This window comes from Stegodyphus dumicola, chromosome 7 (genome assembly GCF_044657685.1).
Source record: "Stegodyphus dumicola isolate Sdum_Otavi_A_Nest chromosome 7, ASM4465768v1".
Taxonomy (NCBI): domain Eukaryota; kingdom Metazoa; phylum Arthropoda; class Arachnida; order Araneae; family Eresidae; genus Stegodyphus; species Stegodyphus dumicola.
In genome coordinates, this window is record NC_140774.1 from 47,058,887 (window position 1) to 47,085,293 (window position 26,407).

The 26,407-nt window shown below is 32.0% G+C and overlaps 1 protein-coding gene across 1 annotated transcript in view; it reads right to left on the bottom strand.

The window, feature by feature from the left end:
• Window positions 1-18,040: 18,040 nt before the first annotated feature.
• The window catches only part of LOC118181215 (uncharacterized), an 84,234-nt gene continuing 75,867 nt past the window's right edge, over window positions 18,041-26,407 (bottom strand). The window contains exons 11-12 of the mRNA XM_035350296.2: window positions 22,603-22,700; window positions 18,041-20,365 (exon numbers count right to left, since the gene is read on the bottom strand). Of these exons, the coding sequence (XP_035206187.1) occupies window positions 20,303-20,365; window positions 22,603-22,700 (161 nt within the window). The 3' untranslated portion in view covers window positions 18,041-20,302. The remainder of the gene's footprint in view (window positions 20,366-22,602; window positions 22,701-26,407) is intronic.

Below are 26,407 nucleotides of genomic sequence, written 5' to 3' on the forward strand. Positions count from 1 at the left end.
ATTGTGGCCGTATAAAGTGTAGACATGCTAATAATTCCATCCAACCCTACAAGAATTATGAAATACAATTATCTTTTTATAGGAACTTATTTCTTATTAAATACAAAATCAATTTCTACAACTCCTTTTAAAAAATATCATTTATGAAAAATTTTGTTGTGTCTATGCTAAAAGAATATTTGTGAAAATAAAAAGATTATTTTTTAAGTCTATGAGCGACTATTGACCTTGAACAAAGTTCAGGTAGCATAAACTTACGACTGTTAGAGAAAAACTTTAAAGAGGATGTTTGGGTATAAATTTAGAAGTCAAACAACAAAAATCGGCATTATATTTGCAAATTTTCACAGGACAAGTTTCGATGGTTTTACCGAACCATCATCCTGAACTTCCAAAGCGCAAATGAACGAGGTAAAATATAGCAATTATATAAGATAAGAATGGCTGGACAGGAGTTAAGCTATTGGCGCCATCTATTGATGAAACGAGAACTAAAACATAATTTCCTTAAAGGGTGAAGGCAAAGATGGACTGAGGGTATTGGGGTATTTAATTTTTTAATTTAATAGTTAAAATACTTTCTATCTTTGCGTACCACTGGTTTAGGGTAAAGCCTCGAAGATATCTACCTAAGGGGAGGGATGCTTTCGTGGAGGACTTGCTACGGGAAACTGGCTCGCATACACGTTACACATGGGAAAACCACGAACACGCCTATGCAGCCAGTCAGTTCACGGGTTTTGAACCTCGGACCGAACTAACAGTGTTGTGTAATTTGAAGGAAAAGGCTAGAGGGCGCTGTTGCTCGGAGAGTTGAAAAGTGAATAAAGTTTGTTCATGTTGAAGGCGGCGGCCTAAGAATACGCTCTGTATATAATAATTAAAGTATTGTTAAAAATGCAAAAGTGTTAAAATTAGTGAACTCACTGAACCACCATTATCTGATTTGGAGATGCACAAAAATATTAGATGGTGCATCGGCCGGGAATTAAGGCTTTGTGAAGATTTTAGGTGTTCGATCTAAGTGTTTCAATTTAGGATATTTCATATTCAAGGGACAATGGAATTCCAAATAAAGGTAGGAAAATCTTAAATTAATTATTTAGTGATTATTTGTAGTAAATTAGTAAGTATTTATTATTGCTGTCGTGGGTGTATTTAAATTAAATAAAATGAAAGAGAAGTTAGATAGATTGAAACGTAAACGTTCCACATTGAGATCGTCCGTTACTAGGTTAATTAAAGTGATTGAAGATAAATTAAAAATTGAAGGGGAGGAAAATTCGATTAAAGAATTACGGGAATTGTTTGAAATATTAACCGAAAAGAAAAATAATTTGAGAACGCTTGATGATGAAATACAGAGTTAATTGATGTTAACTTAATTGAAGAAGATTATAGTATAAGCGAAGAATACAATGACAAATGTATAATTGCTTGTAGTCAAATTTAGCAGTTTCTAGGTGCGGTTACCGCAGTACCGCCAGCGAGGAATCCCTAAAGTTCTAATTTAAACCAGGCTAGTAGTAATGGAATTTTGCATGTAAGTTCCAGTTCCCCAAACAATGGAATGAATTTTGGAATAGTTTCGAAAATTCGATACATAAAAACGAAACGCTTTCAAAAATACAAAAATTTGCATACTTAAACACATTCTTAACGGGACAAGCTTTGAATGTTGTTTCAGGCTTTGAATTAACAGAAAGTAATTATGATAGTTGTGTAGCATCACTAAAGGACAGATATGGTCGAAAAGACCTGATCATTAAATTCATTCATGAATAAAATTCTAAATTTAGAAGCCGTTAAAAATTCTGCTAACGTATAGGCTTTACGTAAATTATATGACAAATTAGAAGTTTCGATTCGTAATTTGGAAACTTAAGAAGTAACTTCTGGCTCATATGGACATTTACTAATTCCAATATTATTAAAATTAATTCCGGACGATTTAGTTTTGGAATTTAATCGGCAAAGAGGATCGAAAGATAAAGTTGAAGTTTCGGAATTAACACAGTTTATTAAAACAAAATAGAATGCAGGGAAGTTTCAAATCTAGTATTAAATGAAAGGAAAAATCCTGTGTCTCCGCGAGTCGATGAATCAAAATATGAAACTAGAAAATATGTAAAAAATGCACCCACGGCTGCATTTCATACTGCAGTTAACCGAAAATGCATCTTTTGTGATAATTTGCGTGAGTCATTTAAATGCGAAGTGAATGTTTCTGATAAATTAAAGAAACTAAGATCCGAAAACCGCTGCTATTCTTGTTTTAAAAAATTTCATACATCAAAAAAGTGTAGAAATAAAACTAAATGTAATCAATGTGGCGGTATGTATCACAATGAATCGATTTGTACTAATAAATCCCCTGTAAACAAAAAGTCGGAACAAGGTTATTCCGAAAATGAAACTGAATCTCTGACTCTGAATTCTGAGGAAAAAAATAAAGTTCAAAACTTAAAATTGATTGCTTCTGCCTGAAGGTGATAATAATAATGATTGTAATGCCAGGGAAATATTATTACAAACTTGTACAGTTTATGCTTGTTCTAAGTATAAATCAAAATTAACTAGATTAATTCTTGATCAAAGCAGTCACAGATGCTTTATAACGAAAAAATTGGCCGACCATTTAAAACTTACTCCAATCCGTTATGAAAGACTTTCCGTTTATTCATTTGGTGCGACCAAGGCAATGAATCATTCCTATCCAGTCGTTGAAATCGAAATTCAGAATTGGAAACAAAATAATAAAATAAAAATTGAATGTTTGATCTCCGATGTTATTTCCTCGGCGCCCATCAGTGTGCCTAGTAAACAAATTGCAGACTTCATAAAGCATCTGGGGTTGCAGATCGCCGATTGCTCAAGAAAAAATAACACAGATGTTGAGATATTAATTGGCGGGGATGAATTCTGGAATGTAGTTTATTCAGAAAGATTTAAAATATCTGAAGGGTTATACGCAGTTAGTTCTGTGTTTGGTTGGGTTGCTGCAGGAATGAAGAAAAATAAAACAAATAAAAATTGTTCTGAAAATTTAGCGGTAATGACAAACACTGTTTTGTTGAAAGATTTAAGAGGTTTTGGGGAATTAGAACATATGGGAATAAATGATTTTGATGATTATTCCGATATTGACTGCGAAATAGTAGACCAGTTTGAAAGAAATTTGCAGTTTAAAAGCGGTAGATATGAGGCAAATTTAATCTGGAACTACAGTCCGAATAATCTAGGACAGTGCTCCGCAACCTTTTCTCACCTGCGACGCACAAAAAATCTCTCTGGAATTTCGTGGCACACCAAAGAGTTCCGATTTATCAAGGAAGTGCCGAAAAAATTCAAATGCTGACACACTTACAATAACACACAACCACACAACAGTGAAATATATAAAAACATTTAAAATAGACATTATTAAGGAAAAAAATTGTCATTGTGTATTATATACATGATAAAAAATTGCAAAATGTCAAATACATGTATTTGATTGCGACACACCTATATCCTACTCATGGCACACCGGTTGCGGAGCACTGATCTAGGAAATAATTTTAAGGTAGCTAAGAAACGATTCGTAAACCTTCACAATAAACTAAGTAAAACTCCGGAGATTTTTCAGGAATATAAAAATATAATTGAGAACCAGATATTAGAAGGAATTGTAGAGGAATGCCCGAATAATGATACAAATTTCGGATATTTCATGCCGCACCGAGCAGTGATACGACCTAGTGAAACTACTAAGGTAAGAATTGTGTACGATGCTAGCTCAAGGACAGAAGACACGAATTCGTTAAATGACTGCCTTGAATCGGGACCTAATCTAAATCCAAATATACTAGACATTATGTTAAATTTTCGTAAGTTTAAGATAGCTTTTTGTGGAGACGTTGAAAAAGCCTTTTTGATGATAGGAATTGCTGAAGGTGATAGACAATTTCTAAAATTTCTTTGGTTTAATGAAAATAATGACTCCATTAAGATTTTGCAAATGTGTCGCGTAGCTTTCGGTTTGACTATATCTCCTTTCATTTTAGCCGCCACTATAAAATATCACAATCGAAAATATAAAGATAAAATGCCGGATAGTTTCCCAAGTGTTAAATTCTTCTGTCTGTGTCGATGACCTATATTTTGGAGCAGGAACAGTTGAAGATGCATATCGGTTATCTGTAGATGCGGTTAACATATTTAAGGATGCTAGGATGAATTTTAGAAAATTAAGAATTAATTCTAAAGCATTAAACGATTTATGGGTCTCAGATGGGATTAAGGAATCAGATAACAAATTAACTAGTGAATCGAATTTCTTAGGCATGATTTGGAATTCCATTGAGGACAATATAAAGTTAAATTTAAAAAATTTAATTGACTTTTCTACTGGAAACGATTTTGCTACAAAAAGGAAACTTTTGCAAAGTATTGCCCAAATATACGATCCATTTGGATTTATTGCACCCTTTGTTATTCGGGCAAAAATTATTATGCAAGAAATCTGGTGTTCCGGTTCTGACTGGGATGAGGTCATTCCTGCAGAGATTAAGGGCAAATTCAACATTTGGAGGGAGGAACTTAGTGATTTAACTGAAATATCGATACAGCGAAATTTCTTTGATGACGATCCAATGAATATAAGTCTTCACCTATTTTCGGACGCTAGTCCTAAAGCATATGGGGCCATCGCATATTTCAGATATTGTACGAGTGATTCTGAAATTAAAACTTCCTTTATCATGTCGAAATGCAGGGTTGCACCTTTAAGAGCAATCACGCTTCCTCGTTTAGAGTTAATGGGAGCACTAGTGGCTGCTCGAATGTATAAATATTTGAAAAAATTCTTTGGTGATTTAATTGAGGATGTTTATTTTTGGAGTGATTCCGAAATCGCCAATACTTGGATTAAAGGTTCGCTAAATAATTGGAAACCATTTATCGCCAATCGTGTTACAGAAATACAGGGTATGTGCAACAAGAATTTGTGGAACCACTGCGAAGGAAAACAAAATCCTTCCGATTTACTAACTCGAGGAATTAGTGCTCAGTCACTAATTAAGAATGATCTGTGGTTGCATGGGCCACACTGGTTACGTTTTCCTACTGAAAACTTTCCAAAACAAAAGAAATTAAAACCAAATTCAGAATCGTTGGAGTTAAGAAAATGTATTATTTTGACTGCACCTGTAATTAACAATGAATCTCCAATTTTGCATATAGAAAAATTCAGTTCTTTAGGAAAATTACTTCGAACTACTGCCTACTGCCTATGTATTTAGATTTATTAGGAGGCTTCGGAAAAGGTCTACAAGGAATGGACCTTTTAGTGCTTTTGAGATTAAAGCAGCTGAACATTATTGGGTAAAAATTACGCAACGAGAATCGTTTCAAGCGGAAATAATTAAGTTATCAAATAAAAAATCAATTCTCGATTCCTCCATCTACTCCCTTAATCCAAGGCTTGATGAGGAGGGAATTCTTCGGTTGAAAGGTCGCATTCAATTTGCAGACTGTGACGAGAATTTAAAACATCCTATTCTATTACCCTCTAAGTGCAAGTTTACCGAGTTGATCATCATGGACTCGCATCAAAAGGTATTCCATTCTGGAGTTAATTCGACACTTACTCAGATCAGAGACAAATATTGGATCATTAAGGGAAGACAGCGTGTTAAGACTATCATCAGCAAATGCGTGATATGCAGACGATATAGTGCTCGTCCTGGGGTACATACAGGATATCGCTCCACTTCCTCCAAACAGAATCCAAGAGTCGCCTCCATTTGCTGTGACCGGGTTGGACTTCGCCGGTCCATTTTTTACGAAAGACAGGCAAGGGAAAGTTTACATGCTGTTGTTAACGTGTGCGGTCACTCGTGCCTTACATATAGAGATAGTAACTGATCTCAGCACTGAAAGTATTTTGCTAGCTTTCCGAAGATTTTTAGCTCGTTGAGGACTGTGTACCACCGTGTACTCCGATAATGCCAAGACTTTTAAAAGAGCTGACAAAGAACTAAAACATATTTTCAAAACTTTGAGTGACTCATCTGTGAAAGAATTATTTTCTGCTAGAGGCATAAATTGGAAATTTATTATTGAGAGGGGTCCATGGTGGGAAGGGTTTTGGGAGCGTATGGTACGAACCATAAAATCCAGCTTACGCAAAATTATTGGTCGATCATCCCTTACTGTGAAAGAGCTTGAAACAGTGCTCATTGAAATCGAGGCAATGATTAACTGTAGACCAATTACCTACGTGTTTACCGATCCCAATGAACCTTCTCCACTAACACCTTCTCATTTTCTGGTTGGTAGACGATTACTATCTCTACCTGCTAATAAAATAACATCAAATAATTTGATTGGATCAAGAAATTCAATTATTAAACGATATAAATACCATCAAGATATTTTAATCCATTTTTGGAAGCGTTGGAGATCAGAGTATCTTTTTAATCTGAGATCTGCCAATATTTGCCCTCCACACTCTAACGCATCTCAGTTTAAAATCAACGATATTGTTTTGATTCATGACGATAAACATCCCAGGAATCTCTGGACAATAGGTAAAATTTTGGAATTAATGCCAGGCAGAGATGGTAAAATAAGATCTTGCATAATTAAAACATCTACTGGTACCTTAAAAAGGCCTATACAATTGTTATATAATATGGAACTTAACTAATATTTGTATTTTGTATTTTTAGGTTTGATTCTCCTGACCTTGCTGATAGGTATCATTTAATGTTTGTAAATTTTATGTGCTTATAATTATGTATGCATGTTTGTTATATTTAACTATTTCTCTAGGATTGATTGTCTAATTATTAATTGAATATTCTGAAATATATTATTGAAATATGAACTCTCCACCGAGTTCAGGTGAGGAGTGTTGTGTAATTTGAAGGAAAAGGCTAGAGGGCGCTGTTGCTCGGATAGTTGAAAAGAGAATAAAGTTTGTTCATGTTGAAGGCGGCGGCCTAAGAATACGCTCTGTATATAATAATTAAAATATTGTTAAAAATGTAAAAGTGTTAAAATTAGTGAACTCACTGAACCACCATTATCTGATTTGGAGATGCACAAAAATATTAGAAACAGTGTTCAACGCCTGTACCGCTCGCAGGCCCTAACTGGTTTCGGTTGTGTTTGTTCAGCGCCGGATTTAGCATTTTTCCTACGCGGGGTAAAAACTTAAAATTTCTGCCCTTACCCATCTTCCTTTAAGTTTCTGTAACAAATTTTAGTTTTTTAAATAAACACAGAAATAGGTAGTTTTCGAGATAAAATGTAAAATCCATTTTATAGTAAGAGTTCTTTATGTGACATTTTTGTTCTAAAAGAATATACATTAACAAATGGTTTAGTTTCTTTACTTATGGCAAAGCATAAGAGAGCTACCTGACTAAGAGGGGAGATGTAATTGGCTCATATGCAAGTTACGAATGTGCGAAACGGCGGAAACAACCAGCTAAATCGCTTGATTCTAACCCCCGACCGAACTACCAGTGTTCAGACTTTACATCTCAGCCGCTGGTGGCCGAACATACATACCAAAAGTTACATACTTAAAAACACGGGCGAACTCTCTTAATGCAGTTACTTCTCCGGTGCACTGAAATAATCAAATTTACATTTTCCCTGAAATGAGGATTTTTTTCAATATTTGCAACAATACCTACTCATACTAATAAATGATGCTAATAGAAAACGATTCAGAACTAAATACTAAAATAGTTCAACACAGCACAAAAATGGGAATCAGAAATTAATAAATAATAAAAAATTTCATTTAAACAAATATAAGCAAATTACAAATCACTAATACAATGGATTGAATAATATTGTACCAATTTCTCGATACTAACAGTAACTTTAACCTAGCACGCTAAATATTCATTTCACAATAACCGCCTTCATGTAATACACTCAAGAACTCTACTATAGTCCTCACAAAGATCGGTAACATAATAAATATTTACATATTCACGCAAAAGACTATTTCTGTACTGTAATAATCAAAATTACATTTTCTCTGAAATACGCAATTTTGCAATATTTGCAACAATAACTAGCCAGACCATGGAGGTAGGGGCCAATCCCGCACTACGAGTGAAGCACTCTTCCGAGGGCTTCGATCTCCAGATGGAGAGTTTTTTTGTTTACATTTGACAGCGCATTAATTGTATTTCGACACACGACACTTCCATACAAATCGAAAAAAGGGACACTTCCGCATAAAAGAAACATTCATTGTGTGATGGATAATAGCAATTTGTATAGTTATGCTTATGCAAAATGTTATGTTTAAAGAAGATTTTAGCAAAAAAAAAAAAAAAAAAAAAAAAAATTACGCTTAAAGAATGAAAAATACCTTATGGTATCTTTAAAATTATATACGTCTTTCGATACACTTGATTATGCACTCTTAATAAAAATAATCTTAGTTACAAACAATAGATTACATAAGTTGGGACAATAGATGAGCTGATTAATTATGTAACTATCATTAGCTACACATAACAACAATACGGGCTACTACTGAAAGGAAAACGTTAGTATTTGTACTTCTTATCATAATTCTTATTTCAGTAATAATTTTAAGTTCTTACCTAACTCTCCTAAAATATTACGGGATTAAAATTTTATTCTGCGAGCCTTTTGTTCTGAAAATAAATCTATGGCATCGTCATAATTGCCTTGATGTGTTCGATTTTCGATTGCCAGAACTGCGAGACTTGTTGATAAACGCTCCTGCCTCATCGATGATCTCAAATAGTTTTTAATAAGTTTTAATTTGCTAAAACTTCGATCACAGCTTGTGGATGTAGTTGGAAACCTAGAGTAAATCTGCAGGGCAATACAAATATTGTAAAAGGCATCCTGAAAATCACAGGTGTAGTTCTGTTGCAAGAGATAAAATGCTCTAGCCTTTTTTTATGTCGACGAATAACACCGGGACTTGTTCTTTAAAAACGGCAAGTTCCTGACAGAACTCAAATGATAGAGATCCCGCTCATATTTTCGCGCAAGATCTGCTCTATTCTTTTGCAGTTCTTCAGTTGAAATATTCAATATTTCCCGACCATTGAGAAATAGAAATTTGAATTTAGTGTAATAGCCCTGTTTACCCTCGTCTTAATTTCTGATAAGATTCGATCAAATACAATTTTCATTGCATTAGAAAGTAGCTGAACACGATGAAATGTTCGTAATTCGTCTTCGCATAATTCATCAAATTCCTTTTTGCGTTTTAGAATTCGTTTATTTGTCTGAATAGGTTCAACCTCAAATTTTTTTCCGCTGCTGCTTTAAATTCTTTTACCCAGTATTCCGTAGGAATTTCTCTCATTTTTTGTCAGAAGTTTTGTCAGACCTTCCATTAATGCGACGGAACACGCAAGAGTAATATTTTCCATTTGAATTTCAGTATTTATTCGATTGATTTTTCGAAGAATTGTCAGGTTGATAATAAATTCAAATTTTTTTACAACATGTAGCAGATGTTCTGCTTCGTACTTTGATAGATAGTTAATTTTCATATAGTAATATAGTACTTTGAAAAATAATTAATTGCTTTCAAGGATTTTACTACTTCTGGTACATTCGTTAGAAGGGCTTTCACAGCCACATATTTTGCCGACCATCTCTTTTGGCTGCTTCCTTTTGAGTTGGTTTTTGTACATCTTCTCTTAATATCCCATCGAATAGTGAATCCGACAAAAAAGCTAAATATCTTCTGGATAATTCCAAAGAAGTTAACTGCTTCGGGGCAAGACGAGGCAGAATGCACACAGACAAGATTCAAAGAGTGAACCAAACATCGCCCATATTCGGCCAGCTTATTCATTTCTGTAATCCTGGCTTGTACTCCAGGATTACTCCAAGATCTAATATGGCCGGTAAGTACCGTCCATATTAGATCCGTTATCATCAGATTGATCACGACATTGTCAATATCCAAACCATCAAGTGTCAGTTTTTCCACAATCCGTTGAGAAATACATTCTCCTGTAAATAATATACAGTATAACTTGCTTTAGTAAAAAAAGCTAAAAATTGACGTAATTACATTCAACAGTATTTGGGCCGCGTCGCGGACGCGCGCGCTAAGTAAATGGTTGCGTCTCGCTAAATATAGCGAGGAATACTAGAAGCAGGCATATTAAAAGAAAATGAGACAACAAAAAAATCTCCAGAGTAAAAAGCTTTAAAAATGATAAATCCACTTTTAAAACCTAGGTTGCTGACTGGCTGCAAAAAATCAAAATACCTTACTTCATTTCTGTTGTATATTCTCGACGTTGTATATTCTTAATTTGAATTATTTCATTGGTCCAAGGTTAATTTGTATTGGATGTTAGGAAAGAGTTACAATTTACAATGCTTCTCCATTTATTTCGCAAGAGGCGTTGGTATAGAAACAAGGCGCCTCTATGCTTTCGTTCTGTTTTTTATTTGTATAGGGTGGCCCAGAAGTCACTTTACATTTTGAAAATTAAATAACTTTTTTTCTATTAATATATTTCTTTTTCTCTTTTCAGAATTAAAAAATATAATCCCTGGAAATTTTTGGCATGGATAAGTTTACAACAGAACAACGAGTGAAGATAATTGAATTTTACTTTTAATAATTGAATTTTACTGCTGAGAAATATCGAGACATGCTAGCGAATTTTGTTCAACCTCAGTTAGTAAACATGGCAGGGTATTGGTGGCAACAAGATGGAACAACTGCACATACTGCTAAAGCCACAATGCAGTTGTTAACTGCAATGTTTCAGGATCGGATAATCTCTCTTAAATCCGATTTTGAATGGCCTCCACGTTCTCCTGATTTGACAGCTCCGGACTTTTGGCTTTGGGGATATCTTAAAGACAAAGTGTATGCAAATAAGCCCCGAACTATTCAAGAACTTAAGGCAAACAACCTCAGATGTTAAGAAGTGTCATGGAGAATAGCTTAGAAAGAGCTCGACTTTGTGAAGACGATAATGGAGGCTATTTAAGAGACATTATCTTTCGTCACTAAGTCAGAACTAACTTACACACTCTAAGCTTTGTAATAAAAAAGAATTCATTAAATACAGCCATTTAAGAAAAAGTTATTGAATTTTCAAAATGTAAAGTGACTTCTGGGCCACCCGATATATTCCCGCCAGGAGAGAGGACAACAGAGACACTCTAGGCCAGTGCTTCGCAACATTTTCTCACCTGCGACGCACAAAAAATCTTTCTGGAATTTCGTGGCACACCAAAGAGTTCCGAGTTATCAAGGAAGTGCCGAAAAAATTCAAATGCTGACACACTTACAATCACACACACAACAGTGAAATATATAAAAACATTTAAAATAGACATTATTAAGGAAAAAAAATTGTCATTGTGTATTGAATACATAAAAAATTGCAAAATGTCAAATACATGTATTTGGTTGCGGCACACCTATATCTTACTCATGGCACACCGGTTGCGGAGCACTGTTCTAGGCAAAGAAGTTGAAGAGAAAGATATACATATTCTTTACTCTATTCGTCACTTACAGGGACCCAAAGACCAAGGCATTTAGGGAGTACCTTTGGAATAAAATTACATGTTGGGTTGGCAGAGGGACAGGGTCCTTTGACTTTTTCAGTGACGCCTGGAGTCCCTCTATTGTCCTCTCCCTGATCTTATTTTTAGAGTCGCGTTCGGCTGTACTTAGCTTACTTCTAAAACTGTTTGCTCCATTAAAAGGTTTCGATTAACTAATTATAAATATTCTATACAGGTTTTAAACCTGGCTTTAAAACGACTAATGTTGCATCAAAATTTGACAACAATTCAAATACAATTCAGCGCTACTCTTGAATTTGACGCACAGACACCGGCTTGCCCCCCCCTAGATCCAGGACTGTGTTTGTTAAAGATGCATTTTACTTGCTGATCTTCATAGATCGCTTTGGGGTTAACACAGAGGAAACTGGTTCCCCATTACAAACAATCTGATAGCATTCGAAACTGATAGCTGATTGGTTGAAAACGAACAACTTGCAATTTTTTTGGAAATGAAGGAAAAAGTCGCACGTCTTTCCTTCAATAGCAAACCAGGCAGAAAAATTGTCCAAAACAGTTGTTCGTGTGAAACAAACGCCGTGTGATATGGGCCTAAGACGTTCTATTACAATTATTGTAAGTTATTTTCCTCCTTATCTGAGGATCTTGCTAGCGGCAACTGTCTCTGTAGTTAAGAGTTTAAGAATATTCCGAGTTCTTGTCTAAAACAGTCTGCAGACTGAATTAGCCACGCCCTAGTAATTTTTCGGTTCTATCTGATTCGTTAAACTTGAAACAATATCAAAGGAGCAACAGGATAATCTCTCAGCTTCCTGAAATCGAGAGGCTTTGGTGACAGACACAGTACAAATCGCTAAAATCCCTTGACACTGGCTGTGAAGTTATGATCTTTTTTAATATCAAGTGGAACTGTACATGAACGAGTTATTGATTGTGCAATGTCAGAGCCTTTCATCTCACACCTCGTAATAGCTCGAACATTGCTACCTGTGGGGGGGGGCGCACGTATGAATTTCTTATCTTAGTGTGGTCCACCGCAACGTCATTGCAATATTTCTGCTGGTTTTGTTTCTTTTCGCCCTCCATCCATCTACCGTTGTTTCGTTATCAGGTGGCCGCGGTAGCTGAAGAATTCATGGACCTGTACATATATTTCTTGTTTCCTTCTTGGACCCCATCCTCTGTAGCTTTTCTTTTTGAAACATTATCGAATCTCAGCTTTTTCTTTTCTTTTTCAGTCCCGGAATCCTTTCTCTTTCCTTGGAGGTCTTGTATCATGGACACCGACTCTGGATCAACTGCATGCCTTGATGGCTGGCCGCTCCGTTCTCAAGCAGGCGATTTCCTCAACACTTTTTTTAAGACGGGCATATAAGTCTGCTCACAGTATCTTTTCGTCTGATCCATATACGCTTTTAAGGATTCCCCATTTGTCCTTTTAAATACTTAACTGTTTCTCTGATTAAAAAGGGATCATCACATTTATTACAAATTTCTCTACCTCTCTTTCTGGTGCATAAGAAAAAGAATGTTTAGTTTTCAAAATTTTATCTCTCACCTCTTAAACTCACGCCTTTTCTTAAGAGAATCAAGTTTTTATTTTGCATGGGCCGTTTCCGAATTACTTGTTGCCTCATCCATCGTCTAATTTCTTCTGCCAAAGAATGATTCAGCGGGTGTCTTATCCGTGCTATAGTGTTCAGTGCTAATTCCTTGACACACAGCTACCACAGCGTTGGTGGTAATTTCTTACATAGCTGGGGATAATTTTAACTATATTTATGTTCACCCGCTCTCCAATATTCGACTGTGGTCGAAAAGGGATCATTTTAAAGTGTTTTATGTCAAGATACGTACATATTTCCTCAGAAATTTGATTCATGAATTAACCATTGTCCAAAGTAATTTTTATCGGAGCTCCGTACTTTAATATAAATTTATTTTTAAATGAATTTGCAGCAATTTTCACGAACTTCTTTCTGAAGGGAATTATTTCTACCACTTGGAAAATTATCAACGATTATAAGTATATACAGGGTGGTTGTAATTTAAGTTATGATGACGCTTTTTATGCAACGTAAGTACGTTACGCAAATTTAGAGCATTTTAAAAAGCAAGTAGTCAATGTCGTAAAAATCATTCTAACCATGCCTTTGGAGAAGAAACAGCAAAATTTGGTTTTCTAAGTGCTTCGTTTTTCCACCACGCGAGGAACATACAAACTGATTCTTTATTATTTAATGTCAGAGACTGAAAACAACAACTTCAAATTATATAACACAGCTAACTCTAATCTTACAGTAACTATATTATTAATACATTTTAATTTGAAAAGTTATTACTGGGCAAACAATACATTTTAAGCAAACTATTTTATTGTTTCTAGAATGGCAATAGTCTGTCAACCAGATATCAGAAGAAATATCTGACGTGGACAGCACGACTTCCTTGTACGGCCTAATAAATTATAACACATTTTTTTGCTGCACTTCACTCAAACTTATTTCCTCTAATTTCATAACAAATATACTTCTTACTCAGTCAATTCAGTTTTCACTTCGTGGCAAGGCAAAAATACACAAAAAATCAAAACATTTTTATTAAAAACTGTGAAAAAAAAAAAAAAAAAAAAAAATAAAACACCAAACACAAGTTTAAATTTTTTTTTTTTAATTTAAATTAGTATTTCTACGCAAAAACAAGCAATCCGACCAGAATGTAGGGTCATCTGATTTAATTCACTATTCGAGTAATAGTTTCTAATGGTGGCCTCGTTTGACCACTTAAAACTCTTAAATTGTTGATAATTGTACAACCATTGCATGCAGATAAACTAAAGGCATAAAAACCTTAAATGCAACATAATTTAATCACTTCATCAATATCAGTGGCATTGCTAGGGTGGAGCAAGGGGGGATATCTGTCTCCGGGAGCAGCATCGAAGGGGTGTCAAATTGATGCTACGAAATTTTTTAATGAAATATTTTCCATTCTTGGCACACACAAAGCGGCGCAAATTCTTCAATTGTCCCCGGGTGCTGGAAACCCTAGCCACACCCCTGATCGATATATAAATATTTTATTCATAATTCTAAATTTTTTTTCATGTAATAGTATTTTGTATATATTATGTATTATATGTAATTATTTTTTGTCTTTTTTCTCATCTCAGATTTTATTTTTACATTTAGTGTATTTACTTTTCTTTACATTTAATGGAATTCTGCATATATATATATATATATTTGGGGGGGGGATTTAATTTTTGTTTCTTAACGTTTTCCTTAATTTGAAGTTTTCTTAATGCTACAGATATTTTAGTTTAGTGTTACGTTTTGGCCTTTTGAAAAACCTGCGGAAGGCTTACATAAAGCTTTGCATAAGTTTTTCTGTTCTAAATTTTCGGGATTGTCGAGGTGCAATTAACTGCACCGGGTGGTGGTGGGGACAATCCTAAAAAAACATAATTTATCTTTAACATATTTCTTACCAATAAGTGATTAGAGATCATGAGGTAGTGTTCTAAAGCAATCATAGTACTACCCTGTGAACTCCTTTTGTTACAGGTTCGAATCCTGTAAATATTTATTTATTAACTAAAAGAAAAAATTCAAACAGCTATTGGTTAGCTGCGCCTCCACGTGCTCCGCCTCTTGCCTTTGAACTTTGGACTTGCACTGTGCATCGCCTCCTGGCACTGAACCAGTATTTTCATACTACTTACATACATACGTACATATAGACGTCAAGAAAAAAATCCGTTCTGAATCCATTTTACAGTCCGTTGCACAAAAAAAGAAAATCCTTTACTCTGTCTGTATGTATAAATGTCACGCAAAAACATCATTCAAATGGATTTGTGAGTGTTCAAAATGGATACTTTTGTTAAAATATGTGATACCCGAAATATTTTGTGATTACAACATGTCCTTTACTTCGTACCAAGGAAGTAAAAAAATCTGATGTGGACACCACATGACTTCCTTTTAACGATCTATTATATTATACACATTTTTTGCTGCATTTCATTTAAACTTATTTTCTCGAATTTTATTAGAGATATATTTCTCATTCATTTAATTGTTGTCACTTTGCGGCAAGGCCAAAAACACATAAAAATTCAAAACAACTTCATTAAAAATTGAAAAATATAGAAAAACATAAAAACACCAAATATAATAAGACAGTTTACAAATTTTTTACAATTAAAATTAGAGCAAATTCTGCACAAAAATAAGCAATTCGGCCAGTGGGCAAGAAGGCAGAATTTTCGGTGCACAAAATTGATAGTTCACTTTTGTTCCCACTCGGCAAAAATACACTGAAGGTGCAAATACTGATTTAATTCACTATTCTGACAAGTTTTATATGTAAACAAATATGGCTGCTTTATTAGGCTTACAACTATTGCATGCTGATTGATGCATGAAAACCTTAATCGGAATTATCTATTATTAAAAATAAACAAAAACAAAGGAGGAGGAGGAGAGTGAGAAAATAAAAATTTAATTTAACATAATTTGTATATATCAATTGAAAATTGTTAAAAAATTGTTAGATGTATTTTTAAAGCATAGAAAATTGTAAGTAACAAATAGAAAATTTTAACTGCCTGTTCCCAAGCACTACATTATCTTGCTAACTTTTCAAAAAACTGAATGTAACCAAAATTGACCATATGGCACTGACTATTTTTAGTGAAATACTTCCATGAAAAAAAAAAAAAAAATTAATACTTTTCTTTATAAGACATAATTTAAGTAAAGGTAAAAAAAAAATTAAAAATTTATATGGCAGTGCTATTTTTAGGGCAGAGTAAAGCATTTTATATTTGATACTTAATGCTTGATACACTTTTTCCCTCCAAATGAAGCTACAGAAAAATAACTTTACATTTATAAATAATTCTTTTCTTTTCACCAACTGCTATAGAAGGGTTCTAGAGAAATCAAAAATGAGAAAAGTCATAATTCTAAATTTTAAAACTCTATTATAAAATATAAAATTAAGTATGAATAAATTTGCCTTCATCATTTATATTTTATTTTCAAGAAAACAACAAGTTTTTTTAACTGAAATAATGGTATGAGATAAGTTATAAGCAAATACTATTACCATTTTAAAAATCAGATAAAAATTCATCAGTATTCTGATAACAATGTTATAGGAAAGCTCTCTGTATTTTATAGAAGGTTAATATGCCTCTTCTTTTCAACATGGAAAAGTATTTTTCGAATCTGACATTAATTTGCAGCACATCCCCATTAATATGGAGGTAATTAGTATATTGTACTACCTTATGCACTATTATGTCATGTGTCTTTCTTCCTCAAAATATGCAAATATTTTCTCTAAAACCAATATCAATCTCAATGCCACAAAATAATTCTGCTCTTTAAAGAAAAGGATTCAGTATAAGCAATGGTCTCCTCTGAAGTTATAGTAAGGCTTCTAATGGGAAAAAACTCCAATGAAGACCCACATTATCCAGAACAGTGGATGGTCATTTTACTGTTTTTTGTAAACCTTAAATTTTTATGATAAGATCATAAGGAGAAATTAAAGACCTGTATCTAAAATTAACTTAAACCTCTTTCATTATACATTTTTATGAGCTTATAAAGATATTATGAGACAAAAATTTCATAAAAATTTAGAAAAAAAATGTCTACTTAAAGATGAGAAATCATATCCACAAATCAAGTCATTTAATTGCTCTGAAATTCCCAACAAGTTGCAGGGAAGGGAGGACAGATTAAACAACATGAAATAAGCTGTAGTATTTAAAACGAAAAAAAACCATTAAAAAAATAATCTTGAAAATTCAACTGTGTTCTTGAAATAATTCAAATACCAGATCTTCCAGTGATTAAATGCATGAATAACACATGCATTTAATCACACAATCACACATGCGAAATCATACAAGAACATATGGGAGAAATGAACTTCATTTCTTATAAAGTAAAATTTTTCTGAAAGATTCTGTTGTTCAAATATTAACACAGTAACATCAATTTTCTGAAAGGTTTTAATTCTCAAAAATGAAGTGCACTTTGTATTTTTATTTGCCCCATTTAACGTTTGATGATTAATGTATCATAGATCTGCAATAACATTTTCATAACATTTTTGCTCACATTCTGCATTATAATTTTTCTGTTTTTATTTTAAGTCTTCTTCTAGAACACATGAACAATTTTATAATATCTGTATATAATTCTTTGTTTTCTAAAAGAAAACAGCTGTTTGAATTTAAATATATTTCAAGATGAAATATATCAAACAATTATGAAATTAATTTAAAAAACTAAAGGTGGGCTCTTTATTTATTCGATGTGCTAGATATATGATTAGAAATCTGATGTCGTAAAATACAATTGTCATAGAAATTATGAATGAAGAAACGAACTTGGGTTTTATCATTCATTTGAATAATACATTTTAAAAGAAGTAAAAAAAAGAGCAGGGAAAAAAATCATAAGTGAAATTAATATTTTATTAATTTATACACTGATCATTCTCCCAACCAATTTTCAAAACTAGAAATACCGTAATGAAAAATTGCTGAATATTCACCTGCTGATTCATCTTTGAATTACTACAGTGTAGTAAACAATTACATGAATGCTTAAAAATATATCAAAGTAAAATATATTTTAATAACAATAACAGATCCAATATAATAAATGCATAGAACAGTACAAAATAAACTGAGCTAAGTAAACATTACCAAAGGCAATTTTAAGAATTCTGAAAATGATGATAAAAATATAACAGCCGTACAAAGAATTAAAAGGTCAAAATAATCATAAAAATCATCACAATTTTTGTGTGATATAAAGATTAATACTTCTTTAAAGTACATTCTATTTTATTGGAAAAGAAATGTAAAAAATGAAATATAGAAATATATTTTTCAAAATAAAAAATTAAACTATGATGATTGATAAAATTAAAAAAAAAAAAAAAAAAAAATGGAAATTCTTCATCACAATAAATTTTCCCACACCATGAAAGACTTGTGCTGAAATGCAGAATTTTCCAAAGCAGTAACAATTTTCTCTCTTTTTCACAGTATAACAGAAGATATTCTATACAAAGTGATTTTCTAAATACAACACACAGTGTTGGTAGTTTATCACATAATTCATTTTTGCTGTTCACACAATGTTTTTTATAACTCTTCTTCAGTTTAAAAACCATGTCTCTCAATTATGAGGAACTTACGTTTTCAGCTGCTAGCAATTTACTGCTGCATGCATACTTATATACCCAAACCTTTCTTAATAATATTGACCCAGTTATGCTATTGGAGGAAAATATAATAAACTTTAATGGCAATGAAGAAAAAATGTATGAAATTCTAGCACCTAGAGGAAGAACATTTAAATCAAAAGGCAAAAGGAACTGAGAATTCTGTAAAAGGATCATGGCAAAATACAAAAATTAACACTATGCACATAACAGTAATTCATTAAAATCTTGGCATATTTTAGATATTTATAATCCATCAGAGACTTAATTAAAAAGTTTGGCTTGGAGCCTATCAATCATTAAAAATGATTTGACATGGTATAATTTCTAAGTAATCAAAGATATATTTTAATTAAAAGCAAATAAAATATGTGAAATTGCAAAGAAATAGTTCACAGTTCTTCAAAATACACACTTTTCATTATTATTCAAAATTTTTACACTATCATCACTAACAATATTTTGGAATATAACATAAAATTCAGTATAAACTTCTGTAAGGCAAAATGTAAAGGTGAAATATTCAGGGAACAATTTTTATTTAAATATAACAAAAATTCCAAGCATTCAATTCAGCAACAATTAAATTAACAATAATAAATAAAAACATCTGTTATAACAAACTGACTTACTTGTCCAAAATTATAAAAATTAATTTGATATTTAAATATATATATATATTTAAAATAATATGAGGAAGTAATTACAGCTAAAAATGGCACAGGAAAAAATTAAAGTGAAGAAATAAAACAATGAAATCTTGTATTTGGAATTTTATTTATTTATTTATTTCTGTTCTTGTTGTTGTTATATTTCTTCACAATAATTATACTTTACAGAAAGATTCAACTGATGAGTTTCAGTTTCTACAACATCAGCAGAAAAATCACTCTGTTTCTTTTTTCTTTCCAAATTACAAGAAAAACAAAGAATTTTGCACCAATTTAATATTTTAATACTTTTACAGTCTTCCCCAAAAATATTAAAAAAAAAAAATATTTTAACAAGTAATTTGAATTTCCTTTAGAGATTAAATGTCCACTAAATGCAGTTTTCTATCACTGAAAATTGACAAGTAGTACGGAAAATGTACACTAATATTTTAAATACATGCACAGATGTATATTTTTTCCACATCTTTTAAAGAAACGTTTTACTTATAATAAATCAACACAGCCATTCATAAGTTAGAACAGTCACACAAAAAATATATTACATAAAATACTTACACGATTGCTGATAAAAATATTCTCACCCAGATTTAAAAAAAAGTAAAAAATTTCATTTCCATCAATAGGTTTTTCTATGTTGATATCAATGTATAAAGGAGAGTAAAACTGCCCCACATATAGAAATTATTTTACATTTATATATATTACATATAGTTTCTAGGCACTCATCATTTGTGCATGAAACCAATCCAGACACTTTAACCAGATGTTCCATGAAATCAACTCAACACAACAGTAACAGAATATGACTTTTATTTAGGTGCTACCACAACACCTTCTTCTTCTTTTGCATTATCCACATTATCTTGATTATCCTGAAAAAATAATTTATAAATATATGTTTCAGCAGCATATTAACATTGTTTACAAAATGCTACATAAATGACCCACTAAATGAATTAAATGCTAAAGAAACAAAACAGAACAAAAAAATAGGAATTGGTGTAAAGTAAAACATGCAGTATTGTGCTTTGGAAGGTCAAACAAACCTCTTCCTTCAGTTGTAAATGTGAAAATAGGGCATAAAGAAACAACATTGCTTGTTTGGCCAGTAAAAATTAATATAACAGATGGCACAGAAATAATTATATCATGCTTAAAGCTATGGCTAAACATTTTTGTAAAAAATATAAATCACAGCAAACTGAAATAAAAGTTATAGATTTGAAATATACACTACGAAAGATTTTAGTTCTGGATTATACCAAGACACACACACACAAATCATAAAGTCAGCCTGCTTGCCAGGATTCCAGCTTAAAATTACCAATGTTCAGTGATCTTACACATTTGGTCAATAATATGCCATTCATTATAAAATAAGCTTTATCTTTTTCAACATATAATTGAACCCCAATATAATTAACTCGAAGAAACCCAAAGTTTAGTTTGCTGTATCTGGTAATTCCTTGCGTTCAGTCAGATGAGGAAAAAAGTGTAAAAACTGATTTATAAATCACACAAAAGGAGTGATAGTTTTTAATGGAAGCACTTCATGTTTTGCTGCACATAGGTGGCTGAGTGGACTCTAAATATAAGTAGTTTGAGCCAATTTCAAACACTGGCAGAGGCACTGGGTTCTTGAAGTTTTCATTATTCTTTGTGTATATAGTATAAATATGAATCAATTTCTTTTGAAAATCCATGAATGCACATAGTCTTCAATTGCTTTACTTTTATCAATTAACCAACTATTCTGTATTTTACAATCAAATTCTGCATCATTTATACTAAATTTCTGAAAGATACCAAACAGTGTTCATAATTTGGAAAGAATTGACCATAAATGTTTAAATTTACCCAGTTTTTACTTCAATTGAATGTCCAGGTGGTGTTAATACTAAGTACTACTGGACTACAAATCTCATATAATTATTATGAAACGCTGTACAGAACAATACAGACTAAAAAAATTAAACTTGTTTACTGATACACCATAAAGAAAAGTTACATACCTAACAACAAGGCTAAAAATTCAAGTGAAATTTTCAGTGAAGGACTAAAAATCTATGACCAACTGAAATTAATACAGCTTTTCTGACATAAATAGTCACATTCATAGTTCATAAGATTGTGAAAGCACAAAACTCTTGAATCAAAGAACTGCTGTTTCCAAATTTGCCTTGATAAATATGTGGTATAACTAATGATCATATTTACTTCTTATAGAAACATAATGTGACAGCAGTTAATTTTCCAGATTTGCAGTTCAATAAATGCTAAAGACTAGCTTCTTTCTATAAAGAGATGATGAAAATTAAATAATTTTTTCAAGATAATCATACTGTGGTCTGGACAACAAATTGATAGATGAACTTACCTTTATCAAATGACTAATATTGAAGTCATAGGCAATGCTTTAAATCCAGCACAAGAAAGTTCTGCTCATTACAATAATGACATGACGTTAAAAAGATACTCTCTGATTTAAAGTTTGGATTTAGGAAACAAATTTTCAAAATTTTTAAAAAATATGAAACATTGTAAGATGTAAAATATAATTATTATTCAAATAACTTCTGAAATTGGTTAGCTTCTTGAAACCTTTTATGTCCAATACAATGTATCAGTTACTGATTTCAATAACCATTTGTGATAAAAAATTTTTTAAAGGTCTTGCTCTAGAATTGTTTTCTCTCTTTCTCTTGCTTCGATTTTTATTTCTATATAAATTTTTTTCATATTTAAAAACATTACCATGTAACATTTCATTTTTTAAATAGCACAATATATAGCATTTTATCTTAAGTAATAAAATTCTTTATGATTCTTCTTATTTGAATTTAACATTCTGAGCATTTCAGATGTTGATATAAATAACAAAATAATTTTAACATACAAAAAATATATATTATAAAAACCTGCTACTCTAAAACATGAAATTTAGCATTTAAGAAAAATTAAAACCGATGAAACTGTATTTTTATAGTATTCCTCATTTATTACATGGAAATGCACCAAAGTTCAAAGTATTAAAGCATAATAAATTTAGAACGAAAAACTCAATTTAAAATTTTGATATGATTATTGAAAGGAATAATTAGAAACTAACCTGATCATCAAAATCATTGTCTTGTAACACATTTGCACCTTTCATTCCAAGAGCTGCATTATTTACAGGTTCATCTTCATTTTCTCTGTCATCATCATCTAAAATGATGATTAAACATTAAAAGAAATATTACTGTTCACTAAAAAAAAAAAAAGTTTGATACTTGAAGCAATCAATATACCTTTGCAGTTCTAAGATGATGGCAGTTACCTTTCTCATGCTGCCCATACTTATTTTAAATACCTAATCTTGGGTTGTTTAGATATTTTAACATCAGTAGTCAAGATGCTATAGAAAATAAGTTACTGCTGGATGTTCCTAAATGTACTCAATGTTCTTTCCTTAAAAATTTTTGATACTGCTCATCAATTTCATCATGTTATCCAGTATTAACTTCGAATTCCTCTATATTTAAAAATATTAGCTTTATAAGTACATTCTGACAGTGAAAACTTGGTGTCTAATTAACGAAAACAGGCTTGTAATCTTCATTAGTAAAAGTAGATCCCACAAAGTGTACTCTATTTGCTTTTACTCTCTAGTTCACTTAATACACATGAGTATTGTCCGAGAGCTAACTACATATGTAAAGCATCCTAATAATCACAAAAAAATTTTAGTAAAAGCAAATGAAATATTTTAATTGCACGTCTTATTATTTTGAACTTTGTTATAAACACAAAACACAGATATTACATTGAATAAAAAAAAAAAAAAAAAAAAAAATCATTTTAACCATAATTGAAAAAAAAATTATTATTTCAAAATTATTGCAGTAAAAAATCTGATGTGTACAACACATGCCTCTCTTGTACAGAATCTTAAATTATATGTATTTTTTTCTGCATTTTATTTAAACTTATTTCCTCAAATTTCATTAGAGATATATTTCTGATTCAATGAATTCAGTTCTCACTTTGCAGCAAGGCAAAAATACATATAGACTAAAAATATTTTTATTAAAAATTGAAAGAGATAGAAAAACATAAAACACCAAATACAGTTAAAACAATTAAAAAAGTTTTTATAATTAAAATTACAGTTGTTATGCAGAAAAAAAAAAAAAAAGAAAAGAAAAGAAAGAAAGAAAGAAAGAAAAAAGCAATTCGGCTGGCAGGCAAGAAGGCAGATAATAAGACGTGCAATTAATATATTTCATTTGCTTTTACTAAAATTTTTTTGTGATTATTAGGATGCTTTACATATGTAGTTAGCTCTCGGACAATACTCATGTGTATTAAGTGAACTAGAGAGTAAAAGCAAATAGAGTACACTTTGTGGGATCTACTTTTACTCGGCAGAAAGACTTAATTCGCTATTCTTCCAGTTTTCAAATGTAAACAAATACGGCTGCTATGATAAATATTAAAGTAGACTTAGCTGCACTTATACAACTTTTCAATTGTTGATAATCCCACAACTGTTGCACACAGATAGACATAAAAACCTTAACTAGAAGCTAGGAACAACATAATTCAATCATTTTTTAAGACAACAAATGCACAGTTTACCAACAAATAAGAATAAAAAAACTGAGCTCATGGAGTCGAGTAACAGAGTGAGTATATATTTATATACTTTTGGTGTGGCCAATTGCAACCAAAAAGGGAGGTACACACCTACATGTTATAGCAGTCCTATATAAAAACTTTCAACTTTCTGAGGCTACTTGTTTTGAGTTATGTGGGATATATACATACATTAGTACATACCTACAAACGCCACAAAAAATTTTTCTTCCGAATCCATTTTAAATCAGTTTTACTATTCATTTGGAGGAAAAGAGGCCTTTAATCTGTCCTTACGTACAGATGTCACGCAAAAACATTATTAAATTGCATTCAATGGCGGTCAAAATGCATATTTTGGTTGAAATCGCCCTGTACGATCTCCTCTTTATACCTCATAGCAGTAAGGAAGCCTTTGTCAAACACATGCAGGGGTATGCGGCCATTCAACATAATGCCTGCCCAAACTATTACACCTTCACCCCCATAATGATCCTTTTCACTGATGAGGGAGGAATGCTATCATGTTCCAGGTTCTCTCCAGATACAGGCCAAGAATCAGTGTCCAGATCTCGACTCATCTGTCAGACACAATGATGCTCTAATGAAGTTTAGTCCAAGGTGCATGTTGTCTGCACCAAGCTAGATGTGATCTTTTGTGTGCTGAACAGGATGCAAACAGCAGATCTTCTGCCATATAGCCCTATATCAGTATATATATGTCTTCGGGCAACTGTAATATATTATATATTAAATATCATGAAACTTGGATTGGAGCGGCAGCACACAACTTATGTTAGAGCTGTGCTGTTGTAGCAATCCTGTGTCACTGTGCTGAAAGTGCCAAATGATAATCCTCATTCATCATTGTGGATCTTGGTTGGCCTTGTCCAGGTCTTTTTTATATGAATATGTCCATATCAAAATGGTGAGTACACAAATCACCGAAAACCTCTTCTGCACTTCCACAGCTCCGCACATATGCACATGTAGGCTTACACATTTGACTCTGGATATTTGCAGAATTTTTTGGCAGCATAATTTATTCCTTTGGTTCAATATTTTTCTCCAAAATAGACAAAATTCAAATTTTGCACTCAAGTGTAATTAAAATCAGAATCTCTTTTATTCAATTTGACATATTTGATTTAAATTACAATAAGAGCAGGTAGTTACATAGTATTTAATTTGTAACTATTCTGGTATTTAATTTGTAACTATTCACAATGCAAAACATACTCTCAACTTTGTAATTATTTGCATTAACATATCTTATTATGAAGGGGAAGTTTTTGCTGTAATAAAAGTGTTGACTACACTCAGTAACTGAAATGAACTTTACATTAATTTGATAAATCCTGATGTAATAATCAGGACTACAAAGCTACTCAAACATAGCTGTAAAGCTTTTTCTGAAAGTTTTTCTAGATATGCACACATTTATCATTGTAAATAGGTCAACACACTTCATTTTTTAAAGATAAAATTTTTTTAGCTAAAAATATTCCCTCTTCTGTCAAAGATAATATATAATCATCATGACATGCTTATCTTTCAGAAAATTGTTAGTTTGGTACATTTATATTTACCGTATTGGCAACACCAAGTTCTCTTTCTCTGTATGCGAGCTATGGATGCCGATGTAATGTTGTGCACGTGTTGTTAAGTTTCAATAAAAAATGTGAAAAGATACGTTTCTTATTTTTCGACTTGCTTGTTCATATGATATCGATTTATTTAACATGGTAACAGTTCTCGTGGTTTGTGAATATGAATGAAGAATTTAGTAGTTATAATTTGTTTTAAAAGTTACTGGTACTAGCGTAAAAATGGCATGTACAAGAGGCAGCGATATCAGCATACCGCTATTTGATGGTTCAGACTATTTTAATTGGAAAGTGCGTATGATGAAATTTCTTCAATTTAAAAAGTGTAAAGATGTGGTTCAGCGAAGAGTCAGTGAAAATGATGACGTGGAAAAATGGGAAGAAAAGGATATCCAAGCTACAAATTACATTTACGGCGCCATAACAAACAAGCAATTGGAATATATTCACGAGTGTGAGACTGCATTTGATATAATTATGAAATTTGATGCAATGTATTTAAAAACTTCAACATCTCTACAAATTGTTTATCGAAATAACTTAAAATGTGTTAAACTGAAAAATTATCCTGATGTAAATATATTTTTCGATGATTTTGAGAAGTATGTGAACGAACTGAAACATGCCGGCGCCACCGTGACGGAACAAGAAAAACTGAACTATATGCTAAGAGCATTACCTTCAAATTAC